The sequence below is a fragment of the Heterocephalus glaber genome, unplaced genomic scaffold, assembly GCF_053883595.1.
Source record: "Heterocephalus glaber isolate CG9 unplaced genomic scaffold, H.glaber_assembly_v1.0 deba00000594, whole genome shotgun sequence".
In the NCBI taxonomy this organism is placed as follows: Eukaryota; Metazoa; Chordata; class Mammalia; order Rodentia; family Bathyergidae; genus Heterocephalus; species Heterocephalus glaber.
Window position 1 is genome coordinate 19029080 of NW_028258151.1, and position 15653 is coordinate 19044732.

A 15653-nucleotide genomic window follows, 5' to 3' on the forward strand; every position below is an offset into this window, starting at 1 on the left:
AAAAAAAAAAATACAGGCACCAAATTTCCAACAGATTTCAATCTTTAAGACTTGGGACCGAGAAACTAGAATTTCCTAAACCCTAAGTTAGTCTGTGTTTTTTCAAAGCACTGTATTCACATTTTTAAAAGTAATAATGGATGAACATAAGAAACAGTTTCAGAGGTTCTCTAGCATTTAAAAGATGAGTTGTTCAATCTGATAGTCTTGATCTTTGCTTCATAACAAACACTCTAGTTGTAGAAAAATGCCTTAAGAGAGTGTCCAAAAGTGTTTTCAAGTTGGGGAACAGGAAGAAAATACGTTGCGGTGTGTGTGTGTGTGTGTGTGTGTGTGTGTGTGTGTGTGTGTGTGTGTTGAAATATGTATGACATAAAACTTCCCATCTTAACCCTGTCCTCTAGCCTAACCCCCTCCCCTTTCTTGAGACAGGGTCTTGCTAAATTCTCAAGCTTGTCTCAAACTCACAATCCTCCTGCCTCAGCCTCCAGAGCAGCTGGTATTCCAGGTATATGCCACCACAACCAGTTTATCTTTTTTTTGGTCCCAGGGATCAAACTCAGGACCTTGAGAATGCCAGGCAGGCACAAACAGTTAATCTTAATCTTTTTAAAATTATTTTTATTTTTAGTGGTATTGGGGATTGAATCTAGGGTCTTCACACTGAGCTATATCCCTGTCCTTTTTTGAGTCTCAAAAAGTTGCTCAGGCAGGACTTGAACTATTGATCCTCCTGTCTCAGCCTCCCAACTCAATCATTTTTCAGTGAACAGTTCAGTGTCACTAAACAATTTAATGCCATTCATATCACTGTGCAATCACCCCTGTCCCTCTCTAGAATTCTTTTCATCTTGCAAAACTGAAGCTTTGTCACCACTAAACAGTCACTGTCCCTCCTCTGTCCCCTCCCCAGCCTGAGCACCCACCATTTCACTTCCTGTCTCCGTGAATTTGCCTATTCTAGGGACTTCATACAAGTGGAATCTCGCAATATTTGTTCTTTGGCTTTGGCCCATTTCACCTAGCATAATGTTTTCAAAGCTCATCCACTGTTTTAATGGTGAAACTATTTTTTTCTGCAACACACACACACACACACACACACACGCACACAAAACAACTGTAGCCTACAGTAAATGTTCAGATCCTGGAAAATGCCAGCAAGTATTACTACTGGGTGGGATAATGTAACATTTAGATCTCTTTGCAAGGTCAACAGTACCACACAGACTCACACACTGAAAATGCTGACTTCAGGATAATTTGCTTATTTCTTAGGAGATGGGTCATAAGATTTGTATGCAGCATGGCATGTGCATAACCTCATGAATATTTATTTTGTTTGCAAGAATGACTCACTGCTGGCTGAGGCAGGCCAAGAGCAGGCACTTCTAACAGGGCATCTTGGCAAGCAAGACCAACTGGTTCCAGGGTGGCTGGTCCTCGCCCACATGCTTCCTTTCTCTTTCAGGAACTGTCAACCTTAACTCGAACGCATGTGTCAGTGTTTTCTGCCCTTGTACTTGACTAGATGTCAGTGGATTCCGTGGAGCTAATAACCTCTCCATATTGTTAAGTATAGTTCTCCAGAGAATTATAATACGTTTCTCTTTTTTCTCAATTTCTTCCCAGATTTTTCTTCAATTTGGATTGGGAGAACATAAATTTCCTGAGAAGTGGTAGGAAGGCCTTTCCTGGAAGGACAATGAACAGTGTCTTCCCTCATGATCTCAAGATGGCTACTGCAGCCCCAGTCCTCAAAGACAGAGTCCCAAAGATCGAGAAGAGAGTAGAAGCTGTAGGACTTTCTACTGTTCTCTTTCATCAGAGATGAAAATCCCACAGTCTCTCCCTTAAATGTCACTGATGGGGACAGGACCTCAGGCCAACACCTAACCTATAAAGAGGAAAGAAGAATGAGATGCTAGTGAAATCCTGATTAACTTTGGGGATGGGGGGAGATGGATATGGCCCAAATAAAAGGGACTTCTGTAGTACTGAGTAGTTATACGGTACTTCCCAACCCAACTCCCATGGGAATCAGAGATGGCACTGTCATCCTTGCTTTACAAACAAGGAAAGTGAAGATCAGGGGGGTGAACAACTTGCCTAACAGCACACAGCTATGGCAAAAGGAAGCAGAGCCAAGATTCAAACCAGGCCACCCAACTTGAGACCTGCATCCACAGCTCTTGTGCAGAAGTGCCTTGCAAAGGGGAATGGTGAGTCAGCAGCGCATCTGCTGGAGGTTCCGCAGCGGTCACCTCTCATGTGCAGCTATGAAGAATCTCATAATGCACATCCCAGCATGGCAGTGTGGCTGTTTTCACCCCCACCGGACAGATGAGCAGATTGGGGCTTAGTAGACGGTAGAAACTTGCCCCAGGTCTAGAGCAGATCAGGGTTGGGATCAACAGGTCTGGAGAGGCTGGGCCTAGTGTCTGGGTCCTTCTCCCTCTAATAGCTGGACATTTTTATTAGGTGCTTCATTTGGTGAACACAATGAAGTGCCAAGAAAAGCAAGCTGCACATTGCTTATGACTTGCTATTAAAATATAATTATACACACAAGTGAGACAGAGGTTGTCCGGCTGTGCTGGTGGCTAAGCAGGTGCCCTCCCTGCTCCTTGTGTTGTGTGGGGGCAATGGGGAGTATTTCAGACAGGACAGCAGGAGACAGATCCACAGGTCCTCGGTGGGTATCAGGGCCCATCACTGACCCAACTTTGAGGGCCTGGAGAGAGCTTCTCCTGTTCCTGCAAGAACACTGGCTTCAGAGCCACAGAGGTTGGGGTTCAAGCCCCTATGTCCACCAAATCATAAACTGTGGGGTGCAGAACAAATCTAATCTCCCCAAGTCTCAGCATCCTCATTTGTAAAAGGATGGAGGATACACTTGTGAGGATTTGTGGGATTACAGGGCTAAGAGGCTCTTTGTCTGATGTTCTGCAAATGCAATTTGCTTATCACCACTTCATCCAGAGGTGTCTGTATTTTCAGGACAGACAACAAACCAAGCTCACCCATGGACTGACATTTCAATCAACTGGCTTACAGTGACAGAATTGCCGTGGAGCTAGGACATCCAGGAGTGCCCTGGCTGAGTAGCCATAGGACCTGTTTCCTTGGCTGAAAGTGGGAAGAGCACAGGAGTGGCCCCGAGGGAACTGTCTTGAGAAAGAAATGAGACCCAGGTGAGGCTATGCACGCCTATAATTCCTGCACTCGGTGAGGCTGGGGCAGAAGGGTTCCAAGTTCAACCCCAGCCCATGCAAGTCAGAAATTTAGTGAGACTCTGTCTCAAAATAAAAAATAAAATAAGGGCTGGGGATGTAGCTCAGTGTGAAGGCCCGGAGTTTAATCCCTAGTACTTGGTGGGGAGGGAAGAAGAAGAAGGAAATAAGTTAAATAAGTAAAATGGTTTCTCTCTGTCCTGGTGACTGGACTAATCCGGCAGCACAGAAGACTTATTGATAAATATTTTACTTGTTCATTGATAAACATTTCAGTGCTCCTTTAAAGAGGCCATTGCTTTGTTAAAACGTGGCGACAGCAAAAGGAACCAAGAGCCCCAGATTCTGCCAGGGCTCCAACCCCAGTTCTGCTACAAACTATCTGACCCACCTGTGTATGGGCAAATCGTTTTCCATCTCTGGGCTTCCCTGTCCACTATCTGCCTTGTATTGCTCTTCCAGCCCAGTCCTTCCCCAGGCTGTGTGGTCACAGTGCCACCCTCATGTTTCCAGTAGATCAGGCTGCACCCTGACCTTGACAGGGAGCCTCTTTCTTGGGCTACTTCCATCTCTGGAATGGAGAGGGGTCCTGGGTCTCTGGTTGCCCCACTCCCAACAATGGCTAGCAGGGACTGGCAAAGATGCTCTACATTTAGGTTTGTGAAGAGTGCTCCTGGGGCAGGGGAAGCATCTACTTTAATCTACGAAGTGTACATTTATTAATCTGTTTCTGCAAGATACAGTACAAGTCCTGGCAAGCAGTATCACTCCCCCCCGCCCTGGGCAGGGGGATACCAGGGATCGAACCCAGGGCCTTCACACAGAGCTACATCCTCAGCCCATCTTTATTTTTATTTTTAATTTTGAGACTGAGTCTCGCTAAATTGCCCAGGCTCAAACTTGAGATCCTTATACCTCAGCCTCCCAGAGTGCGCCACCACACCTGACTTGCTGTTTTAAAATGTCTGCAGAGATAAACATGATTAAGGTGCGATATGTATATGTACCAATTTTCCAAAATAACTGTAATTATTATATATCGTAAACACATACCAATAAAAAAAAAAAGAGATAAAAATGACCCAGACTTGCGGAGTGCCTCCCAGGCAGGTCCCCATGCTTTTCACCCATGTTCCATTTTTAACAGCCTTGCAGGCAGGTCTTTCATTATTTTTCCATTCTGCAGCGTAGGCAATGAATCTCGGGCTCTCACTGCAGGGACAGCAGGGAGACGAACCAGGTTTGCTTCACTGCAAAGCTGGCCCCCTCTGCCCCGACACAGCGCCCAGGAGCCTCCAAATCACAAGCTGCTCGTCTTTGCCTCTCCAGGTAGGGCAGGTAGGGCAATGAATCTTGCGTTAGACAGCAGGTGCTTCTCAGCCTTAAGGGACCGTTCCGTGCACGGCCCGGAGCCGACTCGATGGGCTCGGATCGGCTCTGGCTGGGCAGGTGGCTGAAGCTCCGGCTTTCGGTTCGGTCAGACAGGAATTAACCCCACTCTGGAGGGTTGTGTGGACGTGACGTTAGAGAAGTATCAGAGCTTGGTCCCTGGCAGACTCCCAAAAAAGGCCTGTGGTGTCCCCAAGGGTGCGGAAGGGGATCTGGGACATCGCTGAAGAGTTAGGATAGACCGGGAGCTAAGATCGTGTTCCTAAACCCCGCTTCCACCTGCGGCACGGATGGCTACACCCGCTTGAGCGGGGGCCTGGAGGGCGGGGCTCAGGCCACAACAGCCAATCAAGAATCGGGAGGTACCGCCCACCTCCTCCTGCGGAGACTGCGCATGCGCACTCGGGCCGCTGCGCTCCTGGCCCTCCCCCGGGGCGGTGCTGACGCTCGCCTCGACGCTCCCGACGTCAGGCACGTTGACGCCGGCGACGCGCCGCCGGGCCCGCTTCTCCGCGCTCGCCAGTGTCCGGCCGCGGGCCGGCCTTCGTGACTGGCGGCGGGCCCGGGCCGCGTGTAGGGGGCGCGGACACCAGCCGCGGGCTGCCTTTGTCGGCCCGCGAGCTCGCTTAGAGCGGGCCGCCAGGGAGCCTCCTCGCCGCTCCCGCTGGCGAGCAAGGTAAGGAGCGAGAGACTGAGGCAGAACGGGCGTAGCGGGGGTGTGTGGGGGGGTGCTGCGCGCGCCAAATGTCACCTGGGGCAGGGGCGGACGGGGCGAAGATCCGGCCCCCAGCCGCCGTTTGGCCCTGCGCACACCCGGCGGGACCCCCTGTACCTCGAGGGACTGGCTCTAACCGCTGCGCGTCGCCCCCTCCCTGACCCGTCGCCCCGGTGACCTCGGCTCTGGGATTGTGGCCGCGCACCTGTGGCCGCATACGGGCGGGCTCTAGGGTAAGTGGGTCGGGGCTGCTGCAGCACCCCGTCAGGTGTGTGGTCGTGGGCATCTCTTGATCGAGGGTCGCCCTGTCCAGAATATTGCCTTCAAGTAGCCCCTTTCGCCTTCTTTGGCCCGTCTGTGTATGTGACATACTTAATAGCATCTCAGAGTCTATCTTCCTAGCCGTTCTCCACTGTATTGACCTGTTGTATTTCCACTATGGAGGTGTTTTTTTTGTTTTGTTTTGTTTTGTTTTTGAGCTGTAAACTTATGTAAGTTAGGGTTGACTGACCAGCCATTGCAGCCATTGAAAAACATCTCTCACGGGCCTTAGCGAATCCGATTCCTTTCACTGTTCACTAAATCCAGCCCAAGAATTCAGGGAGCTGACTGCACACATTCCTGTAAGATGCCTGGTGGATTTTGTGCTTGTCAGTTTTCCTGGCTGTATACTCCTTCGGTGCTTTTCCTGAAAAATGATTGGGTGGCATGTGCCCCCTCCGGGAAAATAGAAAAAAAATAAGTCACAGAAGCACACTTGTTTTCAGAACTAAAAAGTCTGGCTTTGCAAACAAAACCTTACAGGGTTTGTTCTTTATAGTAGGTAGTTCTCTTTGTCCCTTCCCTCTTCCCTGGATTGTTGTCTCCTTTAATGTCTTCATGTTGTGCCTTTCTGCACTTAATGTTTGCCTGTGTATAGCTTCACAGAGTATTTGCATACAAAGAATGTGAGCATAAGGAAACTGTCAACTTCCCTTTATTAGCTACAGATACTCATAAAGTTGTAGATTTGTGGGAACCTGTATTGTGCACTTAGTAACTCTAGTCTGGATTTTTTTGTTTCGAGATGATGTGCGAGGTGATGCCCACTATCAGTGAAGCAGAAGGCCCCCCGGGAGGAAGTGGAAGCCATGGATCTGGCTCCCCTTCACAGCCAGACGCAGATTCTCATTTTGAACAGCTTATGGTCTCCATGCTAGAAGAAAGGGATCGTCTTCTCGACACACTGAGAGAGACTCAAGAAACATTGGCATTAACCCAGGGGAAATTACACGAGGTTGGTCATGAAAGAGACTCCTTGCAGAGACAGCTCAATACCGCACTTCCACAGGTATGTGTGCTTTTCACCTGAAACTACAGGGTTTTTTCCCCCGCTAAGTGTCTTTTTATGATACCATCTTTTGTTAATATTACCTGAGTATTTTGTGTAACCACATGTGAAATGATGGTGTCTGGTGTTTGTAAGCACATGCAGAGTTCCTGGGGATTAAACTTCTTAGAACAAACTAATGTTCTCTAAAGTCATGTGAAAATATTTTATTACTCTCATTCCTATTTTTGAGGAATTTCCTAGATTTAGAAATGCATTTCGAAGTTTTTTTAAAAGGACCCAAAGCAACAGCCAAGCTACATGGTTCCTTTCATTCTGTTGTGTGAGGTCTCTTGGTTAATGCAGACTTCCCATGGCTTGTATCGCAGGAATTATATGTGTGTTTCCCGTGGATTATATCACAGGGATTTCCAGTTTTCTAATGAAATTTAGTAGGCAAGTAGGATTGATTCCCCCCCCCCAATTTTTTTTTTTTTGGTACTGGGGATTGAACTCAGGACTTTTCGGAGGCAGGCGCAATGTCACTGAGCTAAATCCCTGGCCCTAGAAAAGAATTTTATAGCCCATCTTTATTAGAATTACCTGTGTTTTGTAAGTTGAATTTGTAGTGAGGGGTAGAAGACTGGAAATTGATTCTTTAGGAACTTTCTCTTTGGTAGGCTAGAATTTTAAAGTTTAGAACAGCCGTAGTTGTTTTTTTGAAGTATATTACCATTCAGACCAATGTTTCAAAGCCTTCTCTTGTGGAATTAAATGAGGACTTAATGGGTAGGTGAAGGGAGAACATAGTAAAACCAAAAACATTTAAATGGTACACAGCATAGTGGAGATAAGTAGGTTACTATTTAGGTATTTATAAGCTGTCTAGGTGCCATTTTACCTATTCATAATAGATGCCTTTATAGTACATTCAGATAGACCGGAACAAGTATATATTTATACTCTCATGATGGGTCTGCAGTGATAAATTATCAAATGAATAATTACTAGCCCTAATGCATTTCTTGGCTGTAGTCAATTCTCCTGAAAGATTGATAAGCCAAACATTTGAATTTCCTTTTTAGAAACAATAATTTGATGTTAGTATTATATGTTCCTTTTATTAGTTAGAGAATCATTAGTGGTTGGTTGTTTGTTTGTTTTTGTGGTGCTGAGGATTGAAATAGGGCCTCATGCATACTTGTCTACTTCTCTGTCACTGAGCTATATCCCCAGACCATGTTAAGATTTTTCTTATTGGAATCTTATAAATTACAAAGTTTATTCAGGTCAGATTTTATTATGACAAGATTAAAAGAATTAGCGAGCTTCTATTTGCGTAGGTAGAGGTAATGGGGAGAAATTTATGTTTTACCAGGATTTTCTTATATATACAGGTGTTGGTAAATTTCTGTGGTTTGGTTTTATTTTTGTAATAGATTCTAATGTAATTTGAGGTGTATATACTGTAGGTGTGTATGTACTAAAGTGTTTATCTAATATGGCACATACATATTCAGTAGGTCGTTTTTGGAAAGAATAGGCACACAGGACACGAGAGGGAAGTGATAGGAGTTTTATACAGTTCGTTTCAGTCAGTGGGTGTTGTCACACCTGCTGGTGAGATGGTTGCCTGGTGATTTGCTTCTGGCTACTGCTCGGTGTGGCAGCCTGGAAATGCTTAGTTGTGTGCATAATGTGATGATGCCAACAGCTTGCGTCACCACCTGAACACCTGATTGCAGTATTTCAGAAACACAGAAACCCTGAAATAAACTTGTTTTGGACCCTTTCCTTTCCTGGAATCAGGTTCATCTTTGGTGGTTAGTTGTGTGATCAGACAGGTGTGTCAACTAAGCGCTTGTGTACTCTTGACACATTAGGTAGTCAAGTCAGAATGTACTGTACTTTAGAAAATTTAAGTAAAAGGATGGGCATGGAAGTGCATGCCTGGAATGCCCAGCCCATAGGGAAGCTGAGGCAGGAGGATCAGAAATTTGAGCCCAGGCTGAGCAACTTAGCAGCTGTCTTAAATAAAAAATAAGGGGATGAGAGACTGTAGCTCAGTGTGAAAGCCAACTATCGCATATATCAGAAATATTCTCAGATAAGACTTGTACATCTCAGCGAACTTTTCACAGTGCCAACACCCTTGCAGAACAGTTTCTAGATCAAGATGGAACATTAACTGGCTTCCTGGAAGCCCCTTCCTTCTTATTCCCAGTACAGATGTTCCTCATTTAATGAACTACCTGTTTAACAACTGTTTGGACTTATGACCTGCTGCTCAGACTTGTGACCCATCTTTTTTTCGGTACAGTTCTGTACATCTTGTTTATAGAGTCTTAATGTCTTTTTTTTACACAGTACACCTTGTTTATATAGTACTGTAATTTTTGTTGATGGTACTGTATATTACTTTAGTTTTATGTTCTGGTATACATTACATACTGCATAGAAGAGTTATGCAAATAAAAGCAAAGTCATCAAGTTGGAGTTTCCTTTGACCATTTCTTTGTTCTCAGTATTGTAATGTACATATTATATACAGCTCCTCATTTAGCAACCAATTCTTTTAACAACCTAGTGCCAGGAACGGAACTTGGTGGTAAATGCAAATTGCTTTTAACTTTAAATTCTAACCATGGTCTTGATTTTTCACCATTGATTATTTTTGCTTCTTCTTTACTAAATGAAGAAAAATAATACCTCTATTGTGTTTCTTGGTTGTTTCATTGTTTGTGAGATTCACCTGTGTTGTCTCATACCGTGTTTTCATCTGTCTGGTAATCCAGCATACAGATGTATCAAAATTGTTCCTTCTGCTGTTCACAGACATTTGGTTTGATTCCAGTTTTTATAAATTCTGTTCTGAGTATTCTTGTGTCATTTTTTGGTGCACACACACACACACACACACGCATTTGTTGAATGTATACCAAAGAGTGGAGCTACAGCTGAGCGTGGTAGCACATGCCCATAAGCTCAGCACTCAGGAGGCTAAGGCAATAAAATTGTGAATTTGAGCCCGGCCTAGGTTACATAATGAGACCCTGTCTCAAAAATGAGTGGAACCGTGGAGTGATAGATAGCATGTGCTATGATCTTTACACCTGGTATTGTTCATTCTTTTATGTTAGCTGTCCTGGTGGCTTATTTAGTGGGAGGGGCGGTTCAGCATGGTTTGAATTTGCTGCTCCCCATGAGCAATCAGCATGCATACCTAGAGCTTCTCTGAACGTGTTCATTGGCCATTTGGATGTCTTTTGTGAATTTTCTTTTGCCCATTTGGTGACTGGGTTTTCTGTTTTCTTAATGATTTGAAAGAGTTTTTATATATTCTGAGCACATATACTGTATGTATGCCAGATTGTTTTTATACTGTTGTCGGCCTTTTCACCCTCTCATTAGTATCTTTTGATAGGCAAAAATTTTACATTTTAATGTAGCTTGATCAGTCTTTTCAGTAATGTTTAATGATTTGTGTCTTATTTTAAGAAATCTGCTACTGGGCTGGGGATTTAGCTCAGTGGCCTTGCACCTGCCTCACAAGCACAAGGTCCTGTTCAATCCTCAGTACCAAAGAAAAAGAAAAATCTGCTAGACAAAGTTTGTGAAGACACTATCTTATATTGTCTTGTAAAAGCATTATCTTCCATACAAAATTGATTTTGTTTATGATATGAGATAGAGGCCAATACTCCTTTTTTTCCTCTCTAACATGGATATCTGAATGACCCAGCATAATTCATTAAAAGGACCATGCTTTTCTCACTGAATTGGTATTGCAATGCCATCTTTTTCACCTCTTCAAGTGACTGTAAATGTATGGGTCTGTTTTTGGATTCTTTTTTACTCCATTGATCTTTCTGTCATCTTTGCGAAAATAGTACTCTGTAGACTTAGTATGTCTTTTTTTTTGGTACTGAGGAACAAACTCAGGACGTTGCGCTTGCCAGGCAGGCACAGCACCACTGAGCTACATCCCCGGCCCCAGACTTAGTACATCTTGAGATCTGGTAATTTAAGTCCTCTACTTTTGTTCCTCAAGATTTCCTTAGCTACCGGGGATGTAGCTCAGTGGTTCCAGCGCCTGCCTGGAAAGTGCAAGGTTCCAAGTTTGATCCCTGGTACCAAAAAAAAATTTCCTTAGCTAATCTTGGTCTTTTGCATTTTCAGATAAGTTTTAGAATAGGTGTGGCAGTCTCTCTTCAAAATATGTGCTGGCATTTTAATTGGGATTGCAGTTAATTTGCAGTATAGTGTGGGGAATCTACAAACATGAGACAGCTATGTAATCACTAATATAGAGACAGACCTGATATTTTACACGATGGGCATGTTTTTTCTTTCCAAGTGCTATTACCATTTTTCTTTTTCTTGCTTTATTACACTGGCTGAGATGTCCAATACAGTGTTGAAAAAAAGTGGTGTGAACATGTATCCTTGTATCCCTGTCTTGTTCCTGATATGTGACGAAAGCTTTCATTATTTCACTTTTAAGCATGATAGTTACTCTAGGCCCTGGGGTTTTCTTTATTTTCTATCAAAATATATTTTTTTATTCTTAGTTTGTTCGGTTTTTAGAAATTGTGAGTGGTGTTGAATTTTATCTTTTGAGACAATTACAATTTTCTTTTCTTTTTTTAGAGTTCATATACGCTCATTACTCATCTTACACCAGTCTTATCATCTTACAAAACTACAGTACAGTTACCGAAACCAGGAAGTTAACATCAGCACAATATTAACTGAACTGTAAACATTATTCAGATTTTATCAAGTTTTCCCTGATGCTCTTTTTCTGTTCCAGAATCCAATACAAGGCCCCATATTATCCAGTTGTTGTATCCTTTTGTGACTTTTCTATTATGTGATTTAACTTTTTTTTTTAGGATACTGGGATCAAACCCAGGGCCTTGAGTGTGCTAGGCTAATACTCTACCATTGGGCCACAACCCCCAGCCAATTCAACTTTTAAATGTAATTCTAAAGTAATTCCAGCCCAATTTCTATGTAGTCTGGTTTTACTGGATTTTATTTGGTAATGTTTTGTTTAGGATTATTGCCTCTATATTTATGAAAGATACTTACTTAAAATTTTATTTTCTTCTATTGTCTTTAAGTTTTGATATCAAGGTTGTGCTGGTCTCATAAAGCAAGGTGAAAAGTGTTTTTCTTTTCCCTGGAAGACTTGTGACTTTGGTGTTTTCTTCCATAAATACTTGGAAGAATTCATTGGCAAAACCCACCTAGTCTAGGGTTTTCCTTCTGAGAAAGAAAACTTTCAGAATCAATTTTATAGATAGAAATAGGATTTTTCTGATATAGTCTCGTGTCTATTTAGGCAAGGTCTTTTTTTCCCTAGGGATTTTTTCAGGCCATTCAGACTTTCCAGTTTTTAAGTATAAAGTGATTTACAGTATCTTTGTTATCTATGTGATCTATAGGGATGTCCATTTCAGTAATTCCTCATATTGGCAGTTTGTGCCTTGTCTCTTTTTCTTAATCTGTCTTGCTAGGAATTTGTCAGTTTTGTACGTTCTTTCAAAGAACTGAATTTTAGTTTGCCGTGTAATCCAGTTTTGCCTTGAACTTTCAGTCTTCCAGTCTCAGCCTCCTCGTGTGTTGGGATTTTAGGCATGTTCCATCGTGCCTGGCTTGGGGTTTTTTGTTGTTGTTTTTCTATTTCATGCTTATTTTCTATTTCATTAATAAAATCCTTTGACTTTGTTCGTTTTTCTGGTTTTTTGAGTAAATACTTCATCAATTTTTAGTCTGTCTTTTTTTTTATACTGAGGATTGAATTCAGAGCCTTCACACTGAGCTACAGCCTTAGCCCTTTTTATTTTTCTAATTGTGAGATAGGATCTTGCTAAGTCACTTGAGTTACCCAGGTTGGGCTTGAACATGTGATTCTCCTACCTTAGCTTCCCAGGGTGCTGGGTCTTCTTTTCTAATATATATGTATTTAAGGCCATAAGTTTCCCTTGAGCACACCTTTATTTAGCTACATCCCACAAGTTTTGATAAGTCAAATTTGCATTATCTATAATGTAAAAAAATAGTTTCTAATTTCCAGTGTGGTATCTGTTTTAATTCAAAAAATTTTTAGAAGTATACTGTTTAACTTTCTTAATTTTGGGGATTTTCTAGTTGTTTTTTAAAAAAATATTTCTTGGGCAGTTGAAAATAAAGTATGTTCCCAGGCATGGTGGCACATACCTGCAATCCTAGTTCTTGGGAGGCTGAGGCAGGAGGATCACGAGTTCAAGGCCAGTCTGGACTACATACCAAGTTCAGGCTGGCCTGGACTACATAATGAGGTCTTGTCCCCAAACAAAAACAATTTTGTTGATGTACATGGTCTTCTATGTACATTGATTAACTTTGTTGATCATATATTCCAGTAGTCTCATTAAGGTAAAAAGAAATAGGTGAAATTTAAGTTTAATAATATATTTGATTCAGCCCAAATATCAAAAAGATTATCATTTCCACTTGTAATTGACATTAAAACATATTTGAATTATATTGAGTCTTTTTATTATGCTGAGTCTTTACAATCTAGTGTGTATTTTATACTTGGAGCCCATCTCAGTTTGGAGTAGCTGTATAAGGACGGCGTGCTAGCCAGTTGTGGCACTGGAGCTCCTGGAGTAGCCACATTTCAGGTGCTAACAGCTACAAGTGACTGTATATTATGCAGCATAGTTTAATTCTGAATTTGTGGATTTCTCCTTTTATATCTATCAATTTTGTTTTGTTTTGATAGTATTGAAGTACAAACCCAGTGTTGCTCTGCCACTGAGCTATGTCTCAGCTCTTTTTATTTTTATTTTGAAACAAGATCTCCCTGAGTTGGCTGGGTAGAACTTGAACTTGGGATCTTTGGCTTCCAGCCTGCCTAAGTGCTGCAATTACAGGTGTGTGTTGCTGTGCCTGTATGTATTTTGAGATTGTGTTTTAGGTACATTCAAACTTAGAACTTTTATCCTCTTGGTGGATTGAACTTTTGTTATTGTAAAGTGTCTCATTTTGTCTCTAGCATTGATTCTTATTTTAAAGTCTTTTTGATGTTTGTGTTTGCCACAGCACTAGTTGATATTTGCCTGAGTTCTTATAATTAGGGTGTGTCTCTCTGAACAGTATAGTGTGTGGTTAGTTTTATTTTGATCATCCTGACAATCTTTGTTTTTTAATTGGAGTATTTGCTCCATATACATATAACTTAATATTTGATGGTTTATAGGTACCACATTACTTTGTTTTTTTTGTCTTATCTATTCTGTCTTTTTGCCTTCTTTCAGAAGTATGAAGTATTTTAAATTCTATGTTTCTTCTGTTAAGTTTTTGGATATATGTATATATACTCATTCCTAGGTAATAGGGTGCATTTTAAATTTATGCCTAATTTAGTACTTTTTTCTGTTTTTTTTTTTTTTTCTTGGTACTGGGGATCGAACTCAGGAACTTGGGCCTGCAAGGCAGGTGCGGTACTGCTGAGCTAAATCCCTGGCCTCAATTTAGTACTTTTATTGTTTTCTAGCTACTGCTGTTTTCTTAGGTGCTTGAACTGCATTTAACCCTTTCCAGCTTTTGTGTTATTGTAATATTTTATAATTTTAGATATTTTTGGCATTGTCAACATTGTTTTGCATAATTAATGTTTACTTAGATTTATACATTTTATTTAATTTATTGCTCTTCATTCCTTATTTTTTCACATTTCTTTCCTATTTCTTTTAGTTTATATCTGTGGGTGATGAGTTGTCTTTCTGCTTGCCTGAAAAAACCTGTTTTGCCTTCACTTTTGAAGAATGTTTTTGTCAAGTGAAGAATTCTGGGTTTTTGGTTTTTTTAATGGACTTTTTCTCCTTTTTAACTTTAATTATTTTTTCACCATTTTGTAAGTTGCCTGCTTGCTGTTTCCTGGGTTCCTTCTCATTTTTTCTCTTTTTTTGTGTGTGGTACTGGGGATCGAACTCAGGACCTTGTGCTTGTAGGGTTTTTTTTTTTTTTTTTTTTGGTACGGGAGATCGAACTTGGGACCTTGCGCTTGCCAGGCAGGCACCAGAACCACTGAGCTAAATCCTCGGCCCAAGGACCTTGTGCTTGTGAGGAAGTTGCTGCGGCACTGAGCTAAATCCTCAGCCTTCTTATTCTTTCTTTCCACCTATTCCTCCTCCTCGAAGACTACTTCTCCTCCCTTCCTCTTTTCCTATTCCCCTTCCTCCTCCTCCTCCTTTTTTGGGGAGGGGCAGTCTCACTGCATAGTTCAGGCTGGCCTTGAACTCTTTCATTTAAATTTTTTTTTATTAGTACATATTGGTCTTGAACTTTTTTCAATTTTTATTTTTCATTAGTACATGTTTGCGGTATATAATGATTACATTCTCCGTGGGGTGTTGGTACAGGTGCATAACATATCTCAATTATTTTCTTCATTCCTTTCCCCTCACCTCACTTCCCTCTCCCCTTCTTCCATCTTTTGCAAAAGATCAGCGTTATTTCCTATTATCTTTTATTTTGGTCTTTGTATTTTGGCTTTCTTATATAAGAGAAACCATGCAATATTTAAACTTGTGTGTCCGATTTATTTCACTTAACATTATAATCTCAAGATGCATCCAGTTTCCTATAAATGACTCATTTATCCTTTATGTCAGAGTAGCACTGTATATACCAGGTTTTTTTTAATCCATTCATCTTTTGATGGACATATATGGTGTTGAACTCTTGATCCTCCTGTCTTAGTTGCCCATGTGATGGGATTACATACATGCACCACCATGCTCAGCTTCCCGCTTTTCTTTTCTTGAAAAGTCAACTTTTTGTGCTATTCTCCCTTTTTTGTTTTTTAGTACTGGGGATCAAACTCAGGTCCTTGCACTTACTTGTGAGGCAGGCGGCCGCACCACTGAGCTAAATCCACAGCCCTTCTATTCTCCCATTTAAGGCAGTGCCTTTTTCCTCTTGTTTCTTTTTCTTTCTTTCTTTCTTTTTT

At 41.8% G+C, this 15653-nt stretch overlaps 1 protein-coding gene across 25 annotated transcripts in view; it reads left to right on the top strand.

Annotated features, from left to right (window-relative positions):
* Positions 1–5064: 5064 nt before the first annotated feature.
* Positions 5065–15653, top strand: part of Ppfia1 (PPFI scaffold protein A1) — a 119483-nt gene continuing 108894 nt past the window's right edge. For 24 of the 25 annotated variants that reach the window (XR_002397351.2, XM_087205448.1, XM_021264451.2 and 21 more), the window contains exons 1-2: positions 5092–5298; positions 6404–6667. Coding sequence is in view for 24 of the 25 variants with exons in the window: in XM_087205448.1 (XP_087061574.1) it covers positions 6404–6667 (264 nt within the window). In the remaining variant the exon portion in view is untranslated. Of the gene's footprint in view, positions 5299–6403; positions 6668–15653 lie in introns of all 25 variants that reach the window. The other variant, XM_087205451.1, reaches the window with a different exon arrangement.